The 14,744-nt window shown below is 41.1% G+C and overlaps 1 protein-coding gene across 1 annotated transcript in view; it reads right to left on the reverse strand.

The window, feature by feature from the left end:
- Positions 1–14,744, reverse strand: part of LOC138444753 (uncharacterized) — a 193,241-nt gene that overhangs the window by 95,107 nt on the left and 83,390 nt on the right. Inside the window, exons 17-20 of the mRNA XM_069598139.1 lie at positions 13,142–13,269; positions 6,024–6,224; positions 4,645–4,766; positions 1,939–2,167 (exon numbers count right to left, since the gene is read on the reverse strand). Of these exons, the coding sequence (XP_069454240.1) occupies positions 1,939–2,167; positions 4,645–4,766; positions 6,024–6,224; positions 13,142–13,269 (680 nt within the window). The remainder of the gene's footprint in view (positions 1–1,938; positions 2,168–4,644; positions 4,767–6,023; positions 6,225–13,141; positions 13,270–14,744) is intronic.

Below are 14,744 nucleotides of genomic sequence, written 5' to 3' on the forward strand. Positions count from 1 at the left end.
TGGACTATAGTGCCCAAGGCTCCCCTCTCCATGGGATTTCCCAGGCAGGAATACCAAAATGGGTCACCATTTCCTTCTCAGGGGATCTTCCTGATCCAGGGATCAAACCTGGGTCTCCTGAATTGGCAGGCACATTCTTTACTATTGAGCCACCAGGGAAACCCTGGTACCGTAATACAGTGTGAAAATAATCCTCAATAAATGGTAGTAGGCTACACAGGTAATAATGTGGGGAAAAATTCTGTTTTGAGTCATATCTTACACCACATACTCACTCATACGCACATACACACACACTCCAGGTGGAATACTAAAAGGAGTTAAATATTTTTGAAATAAAATAAAAACCGTTAGAAGTTAGAATAAAGGAAGACAAATATGAAACATCTGGAGGAAGTTTGGCTTTCTGGATTTATGATAGAAGAAATCACAAAGGAAACGATAAACAGATTTGACTATATGAAAATAAGTTTCTGTTAAAAATTTAAAAGACAAATTGGGGAAAATAGTTGCAGAAAACATTATGGACAAATGGTTAAAGTTTTTTTTAAGAGGCGCTTGTGTAAGTGGATAGGAATGATATTAGGATTCCAAGAGAACAATAATCTAAGGGGAAGAACAGAAAATTCATAAAAAATACAGCTAGTATCATGACATTTGGAAGAATATTTAATCTCAACAAATAGCAAGGAAAGAAAATTAACAGTGTAATGCCACCTTTATATATTATATGCATATATTAGTACAGACATTATATGCTTACACCTAACGCTGTAGAATATTGCAGAACTGGTACCCTGAGACACTATTGGTGGTATTACAGTTTGGCATGACTTTTCTGGAAAGTGATCTGCCAACATGTATCCAAAGACTTAAATTTTCTTTCAGTAAATTCAATTCTAAGAATCTATCCAAAGGAATTGATTCAAAATATGGTAGAATCTGTGAGCATAGAGATGTATCTTATGGAATTTTTAATAATAATAAAACATTGGAAATTACTTGAATGTCTCTCGATAGGGAAATGGTTGGATAAATTATCATTCACCACTTAAAGGAATTTTGTGGTCATAAAGGTTAAGTATAAAGACTATTAGCAACAGGGAAGAATATATAATATGATGCAACTTAGAAAAACAGGAGATAGTATATGAAGACATGATTAGAAAGAACTATGTAAAATATGTATATAAAGAATACTTGAATTCAGAAAAATAATGATTACAAATGCATTTGAGTGGTTATATTTAGGGTAATTTTCTGTTTTCCTCTTTTGCTAAAACTCTGAATTCTATTTTTTGATTAACTTAAAATTAGTTTAAAAGAAAACAAACTTTTGTTTGAACTGGAGAAGATAGGAGGCTGAGATAGACCTGTGGAACAGATATTTCTGGCAGCTGAAGCCTGGATATTTCCTTTATCTTATAGCAAGTACCTACAGAGGGTAAGATCAAATTAGAAACCCAGGTCTCCTGCATTGCAGGTGGATTCTTTACCAACTGAGCTATCAGGGAAACCCAAGTTAATGGCAGGGCTGAACTTAGTCCTGATCATTGACTCCTCCCTCACTCAGCACTATCTCTCCTCTACCAGATTTTAGCTCAGGACAAAACAGTACATTTTAGGAAGAGTCTTAGAAAGAAAAAAATTTAATTAAAAAATATATATTGTTAAACTATAACAAACCAGAAAATACTTTCCCCCTACCTGTGTACATTTCCCTTTAAATGATAACTGTAGCAGCACCCCAATAAACTGGAAACATTGACCAAAATGAACAAAAAAACCCATAAAAATGTTGGCAAGCCCTAGGACTATGATCGATCTCTGGCCAAACAGGAGGGGAATAGAGCCAAACAAAAACAAAGCTAAGTAGTAACATCTGGGAGGAAACATTCTCTTTGCCAAGGACCCACCTAACCCCTTCAGAGAACCTACATCTTTCTGGAGCTGTGCACTGTACCAGGACTCGGGCTTGGCTGGGGTGAGCCACACATCCAGGGCCAGCTGCAGCACACGTCTCTCCAGCAAGGTGAGGGCACTGGCTGATGTGGGCCTGCAAGTGTGGCGGGCCTCCCTGAGGAGGTGCTCGAGGGCGCTGGGGATACAGGAAGCCAGGCCCAGGGAAGGGTGGAACTCCAGCAGATAAATGTTTGTCAAAGCCGAGCTTAATGAAAAGAAACAATTAATGACAAATTTTACACGATGAAGAACTTATTCTGTTTCCAGATCTTATATTTCTCAAGACCAATAAAACACTCTTACAATCCAGGGCATTATAAAAAACTGGCAGGTCAACAGGGCCTTAGAGGCTGTCCAGGGAGCCCATCAGGTTACACAACATGCTTTTTGCTTTAATGTGAACTTTTTTTAAGACATAGTTTACTCTAAAAGCCAGTAAGAATAAGATTCATTCATTGTATGTCACATCATTATGCTGTACACTTAAATTTATATATGCTAAGCTGCTAAGCTGCTTCAGTTGTGTCCGACTCTTAGTGACCCTATGGACTGTAGCCCACCGTGGGATTCTCCAGGCAAGAATACTGGAGTGAGTTGCCATGCCTTTCTCCAGGGGATCTTCCCGACTCAGGGACTGAACATTCATCTCTTATGTCTCCTGCGTTGGCAAGTAGGTTCTTTACCGCGAGTGCCACCTGGCAAGCTCAAATTTATACAGTGCTGTATGTCAATTGTATCTCAACAAAGTAGAAAAAAAAATCTAAAATTGTATATGGAAAACCTGTCAACATTTCATTAGCCAAATATTTGAGAATGAGATAACTTCAAAGTGTCTAAATATTAAACAAATACCTTCCATGACTATTTCTATTTTTCACCTGATTCTTTATCCCTTTTTCTTCCCAAAATGATAATGAAGATGGTTTTTAAGTTCTGTATGCTGCTGCTACTCAGTCGCTTCAGTCATGTCCGACTCTGTGCGATCCCATAGACCGCAGCCTACCAGGCTCCCCGGTCCCTGGGATTCTCCAGGCAAGAACACTGGAGTGGGTTGCCATTTCCTTCTCCAATGCATGAAAGTAAAAAGTGAAAGTCAAGTTGCTCAGTCGTATCCGACTCTTAGCGACCCCATGGACTGCAGCCTACCAGGCTCCTCTGCCCATGGGATTTTCCAGGCAAGAATACTAGAGTGGGGTGCCATTGCCTTCTCCGTAAGTTCTGTATACAACTATTGGAATCATTCATGTTTGCCATAAAGATGTTATATTTTATAAATGAATGAGGCCAGAAACAATAAAACACTTGTCTGTGGGTTATTCTTTTGGAAATAAAGGATATAGTATCAGTCAAGTCAAGGGCCTTTCTATACCTGCTAAGTTGCTTCAGTCATGTCCGATTCTGTGCGACCCCATTGACGGCAGCCCACCAGGCTCCTCCATCCCTGGGATTCTCCAGGTAAGAACACTGGAGTGGATTGCCATTTCCTTCTCCAATGCATGAAAGTGAAAAGTGAAAGTGAAGTCACTCAGTCGTGTCTGACTCCTAGAGACCCCAGGGACTATAGCCTACCAGGCTCCTCTGTCCATGGGATTTGCCAGGCAAGAGTACTGGAGTGGATTGCCATTGCCTTCTCCCTTTCTATACCTACATAGAACTAAAGATCCAGCCCAGCTTGGAGCTTGTCACCAGCTTCTTGGTTCCTCTGTACCCTCAAAGCCTGGAAAGGTGCAGTGAGGGTGAGTCACACTACATATCGAGGAGGTGAACTTATGAACTCTCTCCAGGTAATCTCAGGAAATTCAATCTACAACAAAAGGGGTGGGGTGGGGGTCACAAGATGAGTCTGCAGAAACCCTTCTGCTGACACTTGCTAGAAAAAAGAAATTCCTTTTTGAAAAATTTTAAGCACATCCATGTTTCTTATATGTTGACTTATATGGAACCTCTAATAAATCCTTTGACAGCATTCTAATACCAACTGGGTTTTTTAGGACTTCTCATGGGAATGAAGATTCTGCACCCAGGGGCTGCTGCTTCTGCTGCGGTGGCTGCTGCTGCTAAGTCACTTCAGTCGTGTCTGATTGTGTGCGACCCCAAAGATGGCAGCCCATGAGGCTCCCCCATCCCTGGGATTCTCCAGGCAAGAACACTGGAGTGGATTGCTATTTCCTTCTCCAAGGCATGAAAGTGAAAAGTGCATAAGTGTAAATTCTGGCCTCTTATTCGTTATTTGCAAAGTGAATCAATATCGAGTTCACAAAGGAATCCCTCTTCTATGCCTTTTATATTTACTTCTCTCATCACCAAATCGGAGAAGGCAATGGCACCCCACTCCAGTACTCTTGCCTGGAAAATCCCATGGATGGAGGAGCCTGGAAGGCTGCAGTCCATGGGGTCGCTGAGGGTCAGACATGACTGAGCGACTTCATTTTCACTTTCAAGCATTGGAGAAGGAAATGGCAACCCATTCTTGCCTGGAGAATCCCAGGGACGACGGAGCCTGGTAGGCTGCCGTCTATGGGGTCACACAGAGTTGGGCATGACTGAAGTGACTTAGCAGCAGCAGCAGCAGCATCACCAAATACTTGAGTGGTGTTTTGTAGAACAGTAGTATACTTAACAGTATACCCTTAAATTATCCAGAAATTAAATGTAAAATGTCTAAAGACAACACCAACTTACCAGCTATTGTTGATGGAAATGAGTTGTTTGCAAATTATGTTAAGGGGAAGTCCAAATGTATTGCTAGCATCTGGATGGCCTTTTTGCCAAAGCCTCTGGACATACTCACGCTGACACTCTATCTAGAAATGTCACATAAAAGTTAAAATTAGAAAAGTTAAACTTTCCCATGGATGTGAGTTATGAGCCTTGGCATGAGAAGAACAGAACATCAGCCCTTTGTGTATCTTCATTATTTGACTAATTTTCACACAGACATGAGTTTTAGGGATTCCCTCACATAGAGACATGGTTGTTTTTTAGTCTGAGGCAAGGATCAGTCAGAAAAAGCAAAGGCAACCAGCTTTAGGCAATCTTAAGAGGCACAAGAAAACTTCTTTCTGTAAAATAATTGACTACAAGGAAAAAATTAAAAGCAGGCCTAAGGAACTATATTAGCTTTTCCCTGGAAGTCATAGACTGTGACCATTTCCTGTAGTGTTCTAGAAATAGTTGCAACATTAAAATATATATATATAATTGTACACATTTAATGTCTTACAAAGGGGTAGGCTTAGTCCTTTCACTATAGATAAACTGTGATTGAATGAAAATAGGTTGTCAATTCTTTGTGGATTATTAAATGTCATCAGCATTGGAAACCTCCCTTTAAGACTGTAGTTATGCTTAGCATTCAACAATGCAAATAAGCTTACAAATAAACATTATGTATATGCTGTCCTAGGAAACCCAGCTTCTGAATTGGTACTGAAAAGAAAATACAGTTTTCAGTTTTGACCTGTGTTTTCCATCCCCTTCTCACATGGAATCTTCAGTTCAGTTCAGTCACTCAGTCATGTCTGACTCTTTGTGACCCCATGAATCGCAGCACGCCAGGCCTCCCTGTCCATCACCAACTCCCGGAGTTCACGCAGATTCACGTTCATCGAGTCAGTGATGCCATCCAGCCATCTCATCCTCAGTCGTCCCCTTCTCCTCCTGCCCCCAATCCCTCCCAGCATCAGGATCTTTTCCAATGAGTCAACTCTTTGCATGAGGTGGCCAAAGTACTGGAGCTTCAGCTTTAGCATCATTCCTTCCAAAGAAATCCCAGGGCTGATCTCCTTCAGAATGGACTGGTTGGACTGCAAGCGACTCTCAAGAGTCTTCTCTAACACCAAAATTCAAAAGCATCAATTCTTCGGCGCTCAGCCTTCTTCACAGTCCAACTCTCACATCCATACATGACCACAGGAAAAACCATAGCCTTGACTAGACGGACCTTAGTCAGCAAAGTAACGTCTCTGCTTTTGAATATGCTATCTAGGTTGGTCATAACTTTTCTTCCAAGGAGTAAGCGTCTTTTAATTTCATGGCTAAAAAAACCCAAACATACTCACCTGCTGGTTGAGGATGCCCCTCACCAGCTGCAGGTGAAGCCTCAGACAGGTGCATTCCTCTCGGTAGGCCTTAATGAAGTAAGGATGACTGAAGTCAAACCTCGGGCACCTGTGCATAATGTCTGTGATCACTTGTGCTAAGGCAAATCTCTCCTCTGGGTCCAGTGCATGCTGGTAGGCTTCAAAGTAACTGTCCAGAAGCTGAAAATAAGGTTTATAGTCAGGGGACAGGGCCCAGCAAAGGAAGAGAAGTGAACTCCCAACCATTTCCATGCTTTGGGAAGCCTCTCACCATCAATAGGAGAGAGACAGCTCTGGGTATTGGCCCAGGGTGGGCAGCCGCAGCATCAGAGCAGCACAGACCAAGTTAGGGAGGGCGAGGGAAAAAGCACTCATTGCACCTCTGTCCCTTCTTCCTCTGCTCTCTACACATAAAAGGGGAGTAATATCATGAATAATACAACATCTAACAATTATAAGTTCCAATGAGACAGTGAATTTGGTGTCACTTCATCAAATTCTTTTATCTTCAACACCTTTTCCCACAGACCAACTCTCCTCCCCCTGTTTTATTCTATTACCAAAGGCAGGCAAGTAGCCTCCACCCCTCTTCTACATCATCAGCTCCATTTATGACACCTTCTCTTTAATAGCTTGCCTATTTAAGTGTTACATATGTAGAAATGGTGGGGGAGGGGTTAGAATGGCAAGTGGAGGATGCAAGTCCCCTCTAAATATAAAGGTATTTATTCCAGATCAGACTCCACGCGGAAGGGCCTATGTACAAAACTCTCAAGAGCATCCGGGAAGCTTCTGTTTTACTGAAGTTCACAAGTCTTTTCTAAAAACTGAAAAAGGCTTCCCCACACTAAGTGTTGAAGAAACTCAGAAAGATATGCTGTTTATTTTGTTTTTACATTTGTTTATGAACTTAGGGAATTTCTGTTCTGCGTGTAAATTTTATTTGTGTTTAATTAGTCATGGTGTTAATCAGAAAAAGCTCTTCAGAGTTCACTGGACTGGAATCCCAAACAGATACCTAAGAGCTGATATGCAAGTAGTTCTGAACAATGTAGTTACTCTTTTTGGGTTGTTTTAAAACTTTCATAGGCCTTAGACACACTTAGTTTTGGAGACCCTGTCCCATACTATATCAAATATATTAAAACCCATATCCTAATCAATTCTTTTGGTAAAAATGTTAAATGATATTTATAATTTTGCTTTTCAAATTGTTTGGCTATGAGCAATACATTTCATTAATGATGACTGATTTCTCGGTAGTATGTATTTGAGGATTTTTATGAAGTGAGAAAATCTGATCTATAAATTATTTTCATATGTAATGAGATGTTTCCAAGTACTCAAAGTTTTCACATTTTATGGACATGTCATTTAAGCATTTATTGGTATCTATTTTGTATTTTCTTTTCATATTTCCATGTAATGCATGTTTTCTCTCAGATAGCACATATATCCAACGGTCCCTGAAAAGCCTTTAGATTCTAAACAGAGTCTATATCACCTGATGGACAAAATCAACTCTGGCTGAAAGCTTCTGAACTTCTGCTCCCACCAGCCTCACAATGCAATGGATTCCTTTCCTCTGCCTATATAATCCAGCATCATCCCTAGAGTCTCAGCTCAACATGCCCCTCCTCAGTCTTCTCTTACCCCACTCCTCTACTGCAGGCCTCATGCTTCTGAAAGGCCTCAGCTCCGAGGGTAGCTGTAGCATCAAAGGTGCAGGTGTGCCCAGTGAGTTCACTTAGTTGACAGCAAGGAGTGGATTGTTGAGTCTGCAATTTTTGCCAACCTGATAGCCAAGCACACTTTGAGATGCATTAAGAGCATTTTTTGTTTCCTTGGGTAGTGATCTTCCTGATGGTTTGAGGCCTGGAAGCCAGCCCACTTCTTAACAAACTAAGGAATTTCCTAAAAGGAGATAAAGAGCACCTTTCATTGTGTAGAGTCCATAGCTAGGAATGAAAGACCAGAAAGAACTGAGAGGGTGTCAGCACTGCTTGAATATAGGTGGCAACAGCTCAGGAGGAAGTAAAGGAACCTGAGTGGCAAGAAAAACCAGGAGTGTCTCCATCTTGCAATAATAACTCCTGAGGCTCCCAAGAAGGCAAACACTTGAGAATCAATAGAAACCTAGGAATCAAATATTGCCTTAGCAATAGATGTCCAGTGTCTGAAGGCTATTCAATGCTAAGGCTCAAGGAGGGAGAGCCTGGGGCACTTTATTTAAAGTGAAAGTGAAGTCGCTCAGTCTTGTCTGACTCTTTGCGACCCGTGGACTGTGGCTCACCAAGCTCCTCCATCCATGGGATTCTCCAGGCAAGAATACTGGAGTGGGTTGCCATTTCCTTCATCCAAGTACTAACATCAAAGATTTCAAGGGAGGAAAGGAAGCCAGGTTGAAAGAAGAAGGGGGAGGAGGCGGGAGAAGGGGGGCGAAAGGGGTGGCCTTACAGACATCTGCCACCTACAGATACCCAGGCTTTATGGGACTTTTCCCTGGGCCTCCAGAGAAGGGAGGACTGGAACTCAGCCCTACCAGAAATCAGACCAGACCAGAACCAGAATTCGAGTTCTCTGCCAAGAGGAGGTGATCAGTCTCCAATCCTCAGCTCAGGCTGAGGGCCCTTCGACCAGATTCCTGCATCTAGGACTGGGGGACTGGAAAAACAGGGAAGGATAGAAAGGGTTAAGGAGAGGAAAGAGAGAGGGAAGGGGAGAGAGGTCAATAAAGTCTCTTGTTCCTTACTGGTCAGGGCACTCTGGCCAGTTGTCCGCATCAGGAGGAGGACAGGGACAAAAGGGTCCCAGTTGCGGCTGCTGGGTCTGGTCCATTGGCAGGCAAGCTGGCCCCTGAGTACCCCGAGTGGTCAGGATGTCAGTCTCAGTGAAGAAGAGTCTCCGCCAGAGTCGCCATTTGTTGCAGGAAGAGGGACCCCTTCCAGGGCCCGAAACTGGGCTCTTGTCTAACACTTGGAAATGAATTGTCCGAGGAGACACATGTGCTGACAAAGCAAGAGATTTTATTGGGAAAGGGCACCCGGGTAGAGAGCAGTAGGGTAAGGGAACCCAGGAGAACTGCACTTTATTTAGCATCCAGTTTTGCAGGATGCACTTTGGGAAACACTGGTCCATGGGAACTTGGGTCAACCTTAGTATACAAAGGATAACACCAGAAGAAGCTAAAAGCTTAGTGAAGGAGACTTTTGGGCCTAGAAAAGAAAACAACAGTTTCAAAGGCCCTTGCTGAATCATCTAGAAATCATCATCGGAGAAAACAAAACAGAACTTTAGGTCCTGCCCTGATGCTCCAGGCCGGTTGCATCTATCTGGGACTTATCACCCCCTGTTCAGAAACCTTCCACCCCCTACACCTGCCCAGAAGACTCATCACCCCCTGCCCAACTACAAATGCCATCTCAACTAAAGAATACCCAAAACATCCCGCCTGATTAATGTTTCCCTTATCGCTTCCACAAACCACCCTATAAATATGGAGCCTCCCTGATCTCTCTCCACGCTCAGCCTGGTCGTTAGGCCGACTGTCGCCCCTCCTTGCCTGAATAAAGGTAACCTACTTCTGTTGAGGTCGTCTTTCCTCTTTCTGCCTTGGCCCGAACTATACGTTACACTTAGGACAGAGAGTGTGCCCCGCAAGTTAAAAACTCACACACCTTAGAGTGTGAAATAAAGAAAGGTGCAGATCCCTTGTCTTTAAGAGAGCCTCAGGGAAAATGAAGCCATCAGGGTGATCTAAATGACATTAATCCATCCACAGAGCTCTCTACTCTAGAGTAGCATTCAGTTATTAAATAGCAGAAGACAAAGCAGGAACAAAGGAGTGATGGGGTAAGGAGGCTGTCACTCAATAGCCTAGGGGAAGATTAAGAAAGAAACAGTAACTTCCCTAAATCATTCTCAATGAATTTAAACCTTTTTGGCAGGACCAGGGCAATCCCAGGAGCTGGTTTATAGAATTTGTATTGCTGTGACCTGCTTTTGTACAATGAGTCCTACTGTTTGGTTATTTGGCAGGGGAAGATTGTGGGGAGGGTTCTTGCTAGTGATTCCAATCTGGTGATACCAGGTTGCAGAGGCAGGTGCTAAATTGCCATCATCACTTTGTTGTTGGTAGAATTACCAGGCTTAACAAATAAACATACAGGTCATCTAATTAAATTTGAATTGCTGATAAACAACCAATACTTTTTTTAGTATGTCGCAAATATTGTCATATTTTACCTGGCACCCCCAGTTGTTGAGAAGGAAAAGGTGGCTCTTTTTAAATTGACAACACTTTTTTCAAGCTTTGTCCTCCACCTTGAAAAGCTCTCAGATGGCCCTTTGCATAATTTTATTATGAATTCTTTCATCAGGGGTAGGGCCGTGATCTTTACACCTCATAGGTTCTATTTATTATCTGTTTGCTAACTGGCTCATTTCCATTTGAACTCTGGACTGACATTTGTCTAAGAAGTCTTCCTAGCCTGTCAAATGTCACCTGTGTATGTCAAGGGCCAACTTGCAGGCAAAATAATGTGCGGTGCACACTGATGGTAGGCATCAAATATTGGAGAAAATAGAAAAGAGCCAGAATGAATAATCTCAAACCATACTGTGTTTATAGACATTTTTTTTTTAACCTAAGCCTCTTTTTATTTCTTGGATTTAAAAAAACTTTTAAAAACAGTACTTTAGGTCAAATGAAAGTGTAAAAGAGAAAATCAGTGTCAGACACATCTTGTCACAGAATTTTCTGCGCTCCCCCCGCCTCCCTTTTCTTAGTGCTCTAAACACTAATTCAAATTATCCTGAAAATGTGTCCTCTGATGGCTATGGAGAGAATTAGCAGTTGGTATAAACGTCACTTAGGAACTGGCAGAGCTGATGCCTGGCTTCTGAGTCTCTTAATCCACCTAAACTCATACCAGCTCTGTTTTTATGAGCAGTTTGTATAATATGGTTACTTGAAGGATTTAAGGCAACCTAATGTATTTGAGCAATTTTTAACTTTAGTGATTCCAATATATTGAACAATCAAAAACAGCTGAAGACACTTAGCAGTAGACTCAGTACTGGGGGAAATCAATTGTATTCCAGATAAAAGTCTGGTTTATCAATTAAAAATAGGCTCTTTTGACAATTTCTGGAATTCCAGAAATTGATTTGGAAGGCTACATTTTCCGGGTTTTTGCAAAGATAAGTCAGTTTCTATAGGGAACTTATTCTCAGGGTAGAAAGGAGGGAGATTATTTTCAATGGTTGTTTTAAGTTAGAATATTTTCATGTACCATAGAAGAAACTAGTAGACAGCCCTGGTAACTTAGCACAGAATGAACACTAGGCCAAAGTGAGGAGAAATTGGTTTGTTTATTTATTACTCTTTGCCTTTCTGTTCTTCTCTACTATCAAGTCCTCCGTAGGAGGCCTAGAAGAACTGAAAACAGAGGTGGGGAGAGCAAAGAAAAGGGGTACTGCCTACAACTCAATCTGGACAAATAAACATGTCGAGTTTGAGGATTTTGTATTACTTACACTTACTGCAGCCTCTCCAGTTTCTATACTATGAGGCTAAATCTCCCATTTACTCAGTTGATCACAGTGAGCTTCTAACTGACAGATCAAGTGTCCAGATGCACACTCTAGAGACCAGTTGTCTTTGGAAAGAGGAACAATTTTCAAAGCTATGGCTTGCACCCTGGAAGTCTAGCCAGTTGTTTTCCAAAATTGGATGATCTACATCTCCATGAGTAACAGACCAGAGGGTAGATGAAATGGTAAAACCCTCTACTAGAAAAACAATTCAAAGAAAACATTTCCCCATCCACATCCTCTTACCACATCACAACTCCCTGTAACCTGGTTTCCACCTCTGCTGCTTTTTGAGAGAGTCCTACAAAGCTAACGATGACTGCCTGATGGCTAACCCCGTCTGGTTGTTAGGACTCACGTTTCTTTATGTTTCAACTGTTCTCCGCACAGGTAATCATCCTCTCCCAATTAAGACTGTTTTCTTTCTGTGGGCTTTCCTAATGTTATCCTTTTCTTTTTGCTGCAGTCTCTTTGGCTACTCCTTGTTCCTCTCATGGATTCTTGTCCCATGACCTTCCCCTTAAATGTAAGTGTTCCCAGGGACCCATTTCAGACATCTCTTTTACTACTCATTTTGATACATTACTATGGTATGACTTCCACCTTTACACCTCAGCTCATAACTGCTCCTGAACTTCAAACCTACAGCTCCTATAAAACATTTATGCATACATGCTAAGTTGCTTTAATTGTATCCGTATGGGCTGTAGCCTGCCAGGCTCCTCTGTTCATGAGATTCTCTAGGCAAGAATACTGGAGTGGGTTGCCATGCCCTCTCCTCCAGGGGATCTTCCTGATCCAGGGATCGAACCCGTGTATCTTAGGTCTCCTGCATTAGCAGGCAGATTCTTTACCACTAGCGCCACCTGGGAAGACATTCACACCTGGGTTTTAGCAAACTCTCCTCCATGCCTTGTGTCCTAGACTCAAAAAAATGTTCCCCTCTAAAGAGGCCACTCTTCTTTCATTCTGTTTCAGTCGACAGCCTCCTCCCTGAGCTTGAGGAAGTCATTTTAATTCCACTCTCATTCTCTCATGCCAACATCTAGTCTTCAAATCCTGTCATTTCCATTTCTGGAAATCCTTGCCCAACTGCTCTCACCCACCCACATGTGGCCTACCCTTCTAAAGACCATAATAAGGTCTGTCGGTTTGTCTGCATTTAGCAAAGTGAGGCCTGTCCCTGACAGCACAATGAACATGAATGGAATCATCACACACATTCTCCTTGAAAGCATACATGTCATAAAAGGGCCTAAATTATACAGCCCTCTAACAAATTTCCCTTAAGCTGAAGGCATATCCTTCACATTTTGTTTTTTGTAATAAAGAACCACAGTAAAGAACATAAAATTGATTATATACTTACAACTAGCCAAGATTTTTAAAATACTTATTCACTTCATTGGGAGTTGCCCTAAAAGACCCATGGGGTTTAAAAAAATATATTGGGTTTTATAAGAATGTTTTTAATAGGTGTTTTGTTTTCTAGGCAAAAATACCTGGCGCTTGCTTTCTAGAAGAGTTGCTTCCCAAGTCCACATGTCATACAGCACAGCAAATCTGTCCACACCTGCATGGGTCCATCCCCAGTCCTGGTCAGTATGTGACTTGCTGCCCTGTTTGTGACCTGGGAGAGAAAAGGATGAAAATGATTAGAGACAGGCCTCACTATAGAGGTATTGCTAGTAGAAATGGACCCGTCAGATTGTCAGCTCCCTCTCAGGAATGAAAACACTAAATGGGTAGCTGGGATTCCCAAGAATTGGCTAAAGAGACATGGGCAAGACTAGGTAGGCCTTAAGTTCATACTTGCTGACTTCTAGATCAACAAAGGTTTTTGTGTTTACTTTTCATTTTAAAAGACTAATTTTAGAAATATAAACCAAAATTCAGTTAACATGAAAGATTTACTAAAATCTCCTCAAACCTGTAATTTAAAAGCAAAACATACATTTCTCCTCTGTAAAAACAGGTTCCTGGTGATTTAACAACAAACCTAGTTTAAACTGCTGTATCAATTGATGCCAACCAAGTCAAAAATTTTCAGGGAAATTTCTAACGTATTTCTTAGTTGTGCTAATTACTAACTTAAATCAGTAAGGGTAACCATTGCCATTATTCAGCTAAAATATTTTCCCACTATAGTACTGTAAGTTTTCATTGTCAGCATTATTTTGCTTAAAATTTTAAGTAGTCTGTTTCAGAATAAAATATTAAAAAGTAAGGGATTTTCAGGTTTAGTGATTATCAAGAATATGATGGGTACTGAACAACAGAAAGCCACTGGTCAGGAATTTCTCCAGCAGCAGTTGGGAAATCATTTCACAATGAATGACCATATACTCACTAGCTCAGTGAGATATGCTCATGTGACTAAGTATTTCAGTCAAAGTAAGTTCTTGGTAGCTAAACACAGTCACATTCTATTATAAATTAACATCAGCAAAAATGATGCATTGGTATGTAGGATCACCAGTAAAGATAAAAGCTAAAAGTTGAAATTAGGTGCTCTGGAATGTTGGATGCCATCACTGCATCCCATGATTCATATCCCAAATGGTCTTTGGCAAAGGGAGAGCAAAGAATTTAAACTAATACTAAATTAATTCTTTCTGGGATCTGAAAGGTTAACTGTCAAACATTCTTAGAGCAGCATTTTATAAAAATATGAACATGAATTATCCTTAATTAAAGTCTACATATATTACAAAATAGCACAATCTCTTGGTAAATTTCCCTTTAGGTGTTACAATTCATCTAGAAACTCTAATTTCTTTCCAAATGGAATACTAATGCCATCATATTATTCCAACAGGAATATTCTTACCTCATTGATTTCTAAAACTGGATAAATTTGAGTGATGCCAAAAGAAAGAGAGAATACAGATTATAGGTTATTTGATTACCCTGACTAATGATTTCTCCCTCTGGGGCTTGTCTGACATTTTCCTAGCCAGGTCTTCTTGCATCCTGGTGGTTTTTTGTAAGGAACTCAGAAATATTTCTGCTTCTAACTGCAGTTTCCCCAAGGTCAATTATTTCTTTTTTTGTCACTTAGGGAAAAAAGTCATTAATTTCACTTGCTTACTTTGCTTCCCTCAG

This window comes from Ovis canadensis, chromosome 8, assembly GCF_042477335.2.
Source record: "Ovis canadensis isolate MfBH-ARS-UI-01 breed Bighorn chromosome 8, ARS-UI_OviCan_v2, whole genome shotgun sequence".
Lineage (NCBI taxonomy): Eukaryota > Metazoa > Chordata > Mammalia > Artiodactyla > Bovidae > Ovis > Ovis canadensis.